Here is a 9609-nt window from a genome sequence, read left to right on the forward strand (position 1 = left end):
CAGTAAGCTGTACCTTCCAGATTTTCCTAGTGAAGTAGGACAGTGGCTAATCTGTAAAATATCTATGAATATGTTTAAATAAAAGAGTTTCTATTAAACTTCAGCTGTTCAGAGATTTGTTCTGAGCATTTCAACAAAGTACCATATCTCAGGCTCCTGTACTCAGGGCTAAAACAAACCTTAGATTGACCATGATAAAGGTGATTTATGCTGCAAATAAATGAATCCTTGCAAGGTTTTTTTTTTGTGTTTTTTTTGGGGTGATGTCTGCCAATGAGGAACCCCAGAGTCCAAGTGCACATGGCCAGTGCGATAATCCATTCATTTAAATTCAGAGTGATGTCAGAAATTAATCCATCTCACTGCTTATCTTCCTCACATTTTTTATACCAGAATGACAAGCAAATGCTATCCTGATTACGCAAAATATATATGCATATGCATATGGGTCATATGCAATACTGTTCTAATACAGAAGACCTGGGTCTGAGACATACAGCTGTTTTGTCTGACAGTGCGACAAGAAGGTTGCCATGGTAGTCTGAGTGTTAAATCACATTCCATTTTGAGTATAGAAGTCATGTTAAACATGTGCAATGTTATATTTAATTGCCAAAATAACTTTTATTTTCATTCTTCTATTCATCCACATAAATTATTGCACTACAATCAAATAAATAAATAAACAAGCAAATAAAGTCTTGCTTTCTAGAAAAATATCCTATGTCAAATATTAAAATAAGACATTCATTTGAGAAGCAAAATTTTGAAGCAGAGATGCAAAACTAAGACTTGTCTTAGGAGAAAATACAGTATTTTGAGTTTTTGAGTGTTTTAATCACAAACCTGTCTATATGCTTGAAATAAGAATATTTAAATATATCTTATTTTAACATTTAACATGGAATATTTTTCTAGTAAACAAGATATAAATATTCTCTAAAAACTAGTCTTAAGATCTTTTGCAATTTTGTAAAACAACCAGTTACAGTGATGATCTGATTTCCCAATAGTGTTATCATGTACACGGAGCTAGAACAGAGTGAGATAAACTCTCTTTCGATTTCACGTCAAGCTTCCAACCTGCTCTGGGTAATTTCATTGCCACGAGAGTCTGCTCATCCAGTGTGTAAAGTGTACAACAGCAAAACAATCAAAAACACACCAAGAAATGCCCAGTATTCAGTCAACACCATCTGGGTCTATGTCGGATCTTAGTTTGTGTCTGTGTTTGAATCAAAGCTCTCATGGGAAGCTTCTGTCAGTCTCCACCCTCCCTCAGTATAGGTTATTGTGGTGCATTGCAGAGTCTGATGATGACGAGGTGACTTGACTTGACAGCAGTCGTCCATGAGGGGCTGTCGCGCTATTTTCAGTTTTGTGTTTATTTTGTTATTAAATTGCGTTTGAATGTTCGCCGGTTCCCGCCTCCTTCACGATCTATGAACTTTGTTACATATGGGTTGATGCTGGGGGAGTTGAGTTTCCCTTGTAGCTGGAGATACTCTATGAAGCCATCTCTTAAGAACTTGGGCAGCTTACTAAGCAGACGATCCACGTGTGAGCAGCAGATTAACTCCATGCCTCTGGGACCCTCCAATGACAACGGCATATTCACTAAGAGGTGCACATGAAGAGTGAAACTCTGGAAGCTGCGAGCATCATTTGGTTTCACTTCTGGCACTGTAAGGATCGCTGCAATCTCACTCTGTGCCAACTGATGGGGCTGACCGTATTGCAATTGGAGAGCCTGCATAGCTGGCGAGTATGGAAAAGGATGATGGCGACAGGACTGACCAATCATCTGGGCTTCAGGGAGTTTGAGGTGTTCCAGCAAAATGTGGTATTTATATTTCTCTTCCAGCTCTGCATGAGGTTCAAGGAGGTTATCTAGTGCTAGTTTGAGGTTAGCAAACTCCCTTTCATTGTCATTAACAAAGTCTGGAATCTTTGGCTAGGGGGCAGTGTGCAAAGGGCGGTGAGGCATCAAATATTCTGGGTGCTTTAATGTCTGGCTGAATGGCTGTAAGGAAGGGGCAGCTAGGGCTGGAATGTTCAGAGCAGGGACTGAAGCACTGGGCAGAGTCTGAGGCGCTGACGCCACTGGATGCATCTGAGTATACCGAGGAAATGAAAGGCTAGAGGAGAGTGGAGCAGTGACATGTTCTCGTGAAGAAAGTGCAACTGACAGATGGACGTAATGCCGAGTTCACACTGCACGATTTTAGCCCGATTTTTCACTCGCCGACAGGTTTTGCGAAATCGCCGACAAATGCCCGAAATCGGAGGCAAATCGGTGCTCGTTCACGCGAGTGACAATCACGCAGTGTGAATTATCAAAGACGCAATTGTAGCGCCCTCACCACCTGATGAGGGGAGATGTGAATTGTTAATAAAACACAGGACACGGAGCTGCTGCTTCACCATCAGAGTCTCTGTATTTTCTGAGCACCATTAAAAGCATTGCAACACATTTTATCAAGTTTTTTCAATTCAACATTGCTGAAACATGAGTGACACGAGAGCGTTGCAGCTACATGAAATACATTTTTAACAGGTAACGTGCATGGTACTTTCCTTTATATTGTTCTTTCAAACATATGAATTGTACAGGTATTCCAACACTTAATACACCCTTTTTACCCATTTAATATATTTTAGTATTTCTTTTAGATTTCAGAGAACTCATAACAGTAACATTTTAGAACAATAATCATCTTATATATGCATTTTAGTTCGGGGAGGAGTTATATGAAACGTAGTTTGCGGAGTCCAGTGTTGCCAAATCCGCCGGTTGTTTTTTATAAACTTGTTTTTTAACAGGTTGAAGCGACCCCAATAACGTGATATTTAGGCCCTGGAATCTGAATTGTATGTAGTAATTGGGCGGGTTTTGTAGCGAAAACCTGCCAACCCTGCACTTCTTATTGTAAAGTCATGCAGTGTGTAACCTCCTGTCGTCGTTCCATCGTGCAGTGTGAACACAGCAACAACTGAATGCTACCCCAGATAGTCGTTCAGTGTGAAACCAACAGTGATGCGACGTCTTTGAAAATCGTGCAGTGTGAACTCGGCATAAGGCACACTGGGGTGCTGATAGGCTGGCGTGGGAGCTATTAGCGGTTGCTGCCCTTGTGGCTGTGAAACCCTTCCAGCATCATCATACTGCTTGTTGAGCATTGATGCTGAGGCAAACCCGTAGGTAATGTACCTGATGAAACTGGTGAGTACAAAGGAAATGTACGGACTGGATGTATTGGTACAAAACCAGGATTAAAGCACTCCACAGTAGACGTGCTGGCCTTTACTTTTGTGGAACACACATGTCCCATAGCCTGAAACTCAATGTCAGGTGACTGTGATTAAGAAGAATGACTTGATGAGGGCAGATGTGGTGACTTTTCTGGAGGTGATCTTGTAGGTGGCATGGCAGGCTTTACACTTTGATCCTCCTCCTCACCTTCTTCCCTCAGGAACGATGTGATGTGTTCCATCAGCTTCTTGCACCGTCGCTGTCATTGTGCATATTGCTTAAGTTTGCTCTGAAGCGCAGCCATGTCAGCAGTCCCATCCCTTTCTTTATGAGATATAGACTTCAATAACTCCCTCAGTGAACTCATACTCATTAAGTCCGTAGAGCCTGTGGCTGGATGCTCACCCTGGCTGGAGGATGGTCGTGTTTGACTAGTTATGCTCACTGCGGCTGCGGCTCCTTGCTGCTCCTCTGGCACCTCTACTGCAGACTGGGAGGAAGGTCGGTGATGGCTGTAGTCAAGGAGGTAGACCTCCAGATGCTTAGGTGTGCGGCACTGCCGTGATGGTCTATCTGAAGCTTCAGCATGAGGGAGGGAGACTGCTTGCTCCTCTGATGACATCACTGTAGTAGTCAATGGATCAGGCTCTAAGGACCAATGTTGGGGATTGCCCCACTGAAAGCTGGTAATGGTGTTATTGACCGCTGCAGAACTCTGGTCAGGGAGTTGGAGTCATCAGATAGAGTTTAGCCGTTTATTGTACAAGAGGAACCATATACACATAGTAGTGTGCTTGAGGTAGTTTCGGCTTCACAAACTTTATCTTGCACATCAACACGGCATGAGTGATAGTGTGACTGCACTCTATGACTGCGCCACTGGCGTGACGTTGGCGTGACCAAAAACGTCACACGCTAGCAACTTTCGCTTAAAGGGAGAGAATTCACAAATATTTGACCGAGATAGTACTATTTGTACTAAATTTGTACAAAAAAAATCTAAATATTCAGAAAATCGCCTCTAAATTTGTCCAAATTAAGTTCTTAGCAATGTATATTATTAACCAAAAAAAAGTTTTGAGCCCGTTTTCCTCCAGCTGAAGTGGATGATTGGCTCCGCCCTCTAAAGCTGAGGACACCTGTTGTTGACTTCTTTTTGAGCCTTTTAAACAAAGCAAGATGGATGGCCATGGAAGAGCTGCACATTTGAATCGATTTCTGTTTGTTTTCCTTTAAATTTGTTTATTTTGTACATCCAAAATTGCTACACTACATTACACCTTCATGCATGCATTTCACTTTACATTACTGATTCCAGACTGCTACATTCTACATTGTTCTTCTTTTTGTTGTAGTTTGATTTTGTTAATAAATCTTGTGTTCTACTTTGGCTTTCTTGTGTGCCCCTGTTTTTGTTGCGTCCCTTTTGAGCCACGGGACGTAACAATAATGCAAATGTCATCATATATGAGACAAATCTAAAGTTTGCTTTAAAGTCAGTTCAGTGTTCAGTTCCATTTAGTTCAGTTCAGTTTAAATGTGTATGGTTCATTAATTATGAAATTAGTTCAGTTTAGCTATAAGCATCTCTACAGAAGACAATATTGTTACTCAACAGTGAGTTTACTGTTTATTAATTTCAGTTTAATAACTGTCAATATTGCAAAATTCCTCACATTTTAATAAGATGATTAAACACACACACACACACAAACAGCTTAACAGAAGACATACTGTAAATATTATATAATAATTATAAATATTAATATAAGATTTGTTCTCATCCAACCGTGTAAGCAGTCAATTTGATAATGCAATCTTTTTCATAGGCCTACAGCATTTTATTATTTGGTTACTGAAGCGACTAGAGCCTTCATCTCATGTAAATGTACATGATGTTAAACATATTTTAATATTTATGTAAAACTTTTTAATGAACAAAAATGCAGGCACCTTTAAATAATTGAGCTAAAAGATCCGACAGGTTTACTCAAATTGCTGGGAGAACTGCAGATATACTGGAGAGTTGCTCCTACCAAACTGGACATGTAGCCTAAATTAACTCCAGGTAGGAGGTGGGTTCAGGGTTACTTTCCCCTTTAACTAATTCTTTACTCAATTTGAAGATCCTAGCCCAAAATAAACTTAGGCTACTATGAAATTAAACAAAACAATAAAGCATTAAAACCAATGAAAGCTCAGGAATTCTTATACACTTAATCAAAAACAGTATATCAGTAACCAATAATTGCATTCATTCCTCAATAACAAAGATCAAACAACACTAAAGTTTCAAATCATTCACACTATATAATTAAATGTGATAATGATACTTTCTTTGTCCAGTTGCATCCAGATGCAAGAGGGGATTATTACCACTTCAACGTGATTTTCACACAAGACTTTGTTGAGCCAATATTATTTAAAATAATGATCAAAATGTATTTCAAAATGTAAAATTCACCGAGTAATTAATAATAATAATAAATAGTAATAATAATAATAATTCATTTTATATCATAACCTCAAAATTTTGTTTTAAAAGTGTAAAATTTAATTGACTTATTATTCATTCATTCTTGTCGATCTGTGTATTTTACACTATCTGAAGACAGCTATTTCTCATACAAAACTTTGAGTTTGAGTTTCCACAAAACCACTAGGTGGGGTGATGGACCAGTGCTTGGTTTTGCCTGTTTTCTTTGTAATCGACAGTCGTTCTTCTGGCAGCAGCTATAATGAAACAGTGTCTTGGTCAGTACATGGACGTATATGTTCAACTCATTATTAAAAGATGATGTAAAATTATTTACATCAACAGACCATTTGACGATCTTTGTCTAACAAAGACTCATCCTGAAACGCGTGCGGATGAACTGCCTGTTTTCCATGGTGTCCAATGAAATGCTCCTTTAACATGACGTCCCCTAGCAATGCTCACATCACGTTTTTACTCCATCCAATCAGGAGCGGAAGGACCTGAACCCCTCTTTAAAAGTTCGGCCAAAGCAAAAGCTGTTTATTAAGAGGACGAGAGAAAAACAGGCAGGATTATTTTCTAAAACCCTCTGGAAATACTGGCACTCGTATAGTGACTATTTCTTTTCGTTGATAGGTATGTATCTTCATGATTAATCAAAACATTTGCGTTTGTAATGGTAGCAGGGCATGTTATGATTAAACGATGTTTTATAGCAGCTTGTTTTAATCTGAAGGGTTTAAATGAGTGATTTCATGTTTATTAAGTTAAAATCGAAGACTCTACTATTTAATTTTGTGTTATCCTTAACTGCTGGGTATGTCACTTTTGATGTCATCCCAACAATATGTTGCATCAGTATTTTGTATTATGCCTAGCATTTAAATGGCCTAGTTGAATAGTGTATAACTTACACTACGGTTTTATGAGTTCCTTCTGAACGTTTCGTTGTGAGTCAGTGGTAAAGACGTTGATTTCGTTAAATTCGTACACGATGACCATTTCAACTTGAGTAAATTGATAGTGAGATGCTTGCTCTTGGTACTCCCATTGTTATTGCGTAATGGACCTGAGCTGCTCTACCGGCCACCTTGTTTCTGATAATAGGGGGTTTCCTTGATCTATAATATACTTTTTTTTTATATTGTTATTTTGAACGTTATGAGATTTGTATTTACAACAAAGTCTACTATTAGGTTTGATATAGCACCACCATGGCCACTTCAGCCAGTTCCAAGCTGAGCAAAGCTGTGAAACAGCAGTACATGGACCTCCCTCAGGGAGACCAGGTTCAAGCTATGTACATTTGGATTGATGGAACCGGAGAGGGATTGAGATGCAAGACCAGGACTCTAGATTCAGAACCTAAGACCATTGAAGGTAGTTACTGTGTTCAAGTTATCATATCTGTCTCTCATGTTAAATAACAGAGCTGTTAAATGAACCACCATCAGTGTTGCAACAAGAGTGAGATTTTTTTTTTCTTCTCCTTTCTGTGTCTCTGTAGATCTTCCTGAATGGAACTTTGATGGCTCCAGCACATATCAGTCTGAGGGGTCCAACAGTGACATGTACTTGATCCCACAAGCCATGTTCAGAGACCCCTTCAGGAAGGACCCCAACAAACTGGTTCTGTGTGAAGTCCTCAAATACAACCACAAACCTGCAGGTGTGTAAATGTGAAATACCATAATTGATACCAGATGAGTATTATACCAGGTGATTTCACATTGAACGTTGCATTAATGTTTCTTGTGTTTCTCCTTAAGAAACCAACCTTCGTCAGATGTGTAAAAAGATCATGAGTATGGTGCAGAACCAGCATCCTTGGTTTGGAATGGAACAAGAGTACACTCTTCTCGGCACAGATGGTCATCCATTTGGTTGGCCCTCCAATGGCTTCCCTGGACCTCAAGGTAGATGTCACCTATGGGTACAAGGTTTCTAAATGGCTGGAAAACTTCTGTTTAAGGAAATTAATAGGATTTGTTTGATTAGGTCCATACTACTGTGGTGTGGGAGCTGATAAGGCCTATGGACGAGATGTTGTAGAAGCCCATTATAGAGCCTGTCTGTATGCTGGAGTAAAAATCTGTGGCACCAATGCTGAAGTCATGCCTGCACAGGTAAAGTCTTCCTATTGGGGTGATGGCTAATAAGCAATACATTTAGGAAATGCGTTTAATTTCAATTGTGTGTGTGTGTTTATATGTACGTGTATGTATATGCTCTGTAGGGTACAATATAGTGTAATCAACTTGAAACAAATTAGTTGCTGAAGTTGTCTTGTTGTTCTTCAGTGGGAATTTCAAGTTGGCCCTTGTGAGGGGATTGACATGGGAGACCATTTGTGGATCGCCCGCTTCCTCCTGCACAGGGTTTGTGAGGACTTTGGCATTGTGGCCTCTTTCGACCCCAAGCCCATTCCAGGGAACTGGAATGGAGCTGGCTGCCACACCAACTTTAGCACGAAGGAGATGCGTGTGGAAGGGGGTTTGAAGTAAGTGTGTAAAAGGAAGCCTAGAGTCTTGTCCCCACACTGTACCACTGACATAAAATGGTCATTGGTTATGTTAATCAAATAATTTGTATTATTTTCTTTTAATTTTAGATACATTGAGGAGTCGATTGAGAGGCTGGCCAAGAGACACCAGTACCATATTCGTGCCTATGATCCTAAAGGAGGGTTGGACAATGCCAGACGACTGACCGGCCATCACGAGACTTCCAACATCAATGAGTTCTCTGCTGGAGTGGCTAACCGTGGTGCTAGCATCCGAATCCCACGATCTGTGGGCCAGGAAATGAAGGGCTACTTTGAAGACCGTCGTCCCTCAGCCAACTGCGATCCTTACGCGGTCACTGAAGCTCTTGTACGCACATGTCTGCTCAATGAAGAGAGCGAAGAGCCAGTGAAATACAAGTGAAATATTGGACTGAAATGTCGTTTTTAGTAATGAAATATCTTAGTGACGCCTTGTATTTTGAGTTCATTAGTCCGTTTGAAATGTGGGATGATTGGGTCAGTTTATGCCACAGTTTTAGCTTTCTCACTGCCAGTGTCTTTTTATATCAGGTTTGTGGATGTAATGATACCAGATTCTGGCTGAAATCCTAGTTTTGATAGAGACAGAACTTTGCACCTAAGATTACTCCTACTACTACTTGGCCTTTAAAGTTGTTCTTGTGTGTCAAACACTGATTTGTGTTATCAAATTTAACATGGTTTTTATAAACTAACTCTAGATATTTTAATGCTTTTTATGTAGTTTTAGAATTTTATTCACCAGGTTATAAATTATGGTACTGTTTCTCACAGGGACCAAAATGCATTGTTTATACTGATATTGCTCTGACTGTTCACAGGTTTGTGCATTTTATATTTGCAGTACCATGGTTCCAAAAACAAAAACACTTCTCTTTACATTAAAACATCAAGAATTTTACTAAAATGTTGTTTCTCTGTAGTTTTTTCCCCTCTGCATCAGTCCTTCTGGACAGGTTATCCAATAGAGTGCTGCACTGATGTTTTTGTAGGCCAGCCTAGAAGTTGGCATCGCCCTGGTTCCCTCAACAAAATCCTAATAGGTTTTTTATATTGGTTTTTGGATTCTTGCAGAAAACAAGCTGTACGAACAACAGTTTAACCTTTAAAAGTTTTGCTTACCATGTGAAACTTGAATACTTTTTGAAACCTAAATACAATCACAAGAGGTAAAAATGTAGGTGTAGACCAAATCAATACACAACAGTTGCATGAATTTAACATCAAGCTATATGTACATTTCTTTTGCTTTGAATTATATTTACACAACTTTAATGGTGCAATTTTATTTTCAAAAACATTGGCAGATGCCACAGACCACTCAAAATCCAT

General features: G+C 39.5%; 1 protein-coding gene across 2 annotated transcripts; it reads left to right on the forward strand.

Annotated features, from left to right (window-relative positions):
* The first annotated feature begins 6260 nt into the window (after nucleotides 1-6260).
* On the forward strand, nucleotides 6261-9184 carry LOC107733907 (glutamine synthetase). Of its 2 annotated transcripts, none has more exons than XM_016545754.1 (7): nucleotides 6261-6368; nucleotides 6918-7112; nucleotides 7240-7401; nucleotides 7502-7648; nucleotides 7731-7858; nucleotides 8033-8232; nucleotides 8344-9184. In XM_016545754.1, the coding sequence occupies exons 2-7, from the start codon at nucleotides 6947-6949 to the stop codon at nucleotides 8657-8659; spliced, it is 1119 nt and encodes a 372-aa protein (XP_016401240.1). In that variant the 5' UTR covers nucleotides 6261-6368; nucleotides 6918-6946; the 3' UTR covers nucleotides 8660-9184. The 2 variants fall into 2 exon arrangements, with proteins under 2 accessions (XP_016401240.1, XP_016401239.1); XM_016545753.1 differs by having other exon boundaries at nucleotides 6929-7112.
* The last annotated feature ends 425 nt before the right edge of the window (nucleotides 9185-9609 follow it).

The sequence above is a fragment of the Sinocyclocheilus rhinocerous genome, unplaced genomic scaffold (genome assembly GCF_001515625.1).
Source record: "Sinocyclocheilus rhinocerous isolate Xijiao unplaced genomic scaffold, SAMN03320098_v1.1 scaffold550, whole genome shotgun sequence".
Classification (NCBI taxonomy): Eukaryota; Metazoa; Chordata; class Actinopteri; order Cypriniformes; family Cyprinidae; genus Sinocyclocheilus; species Sinocyclocheilus rhinocerous.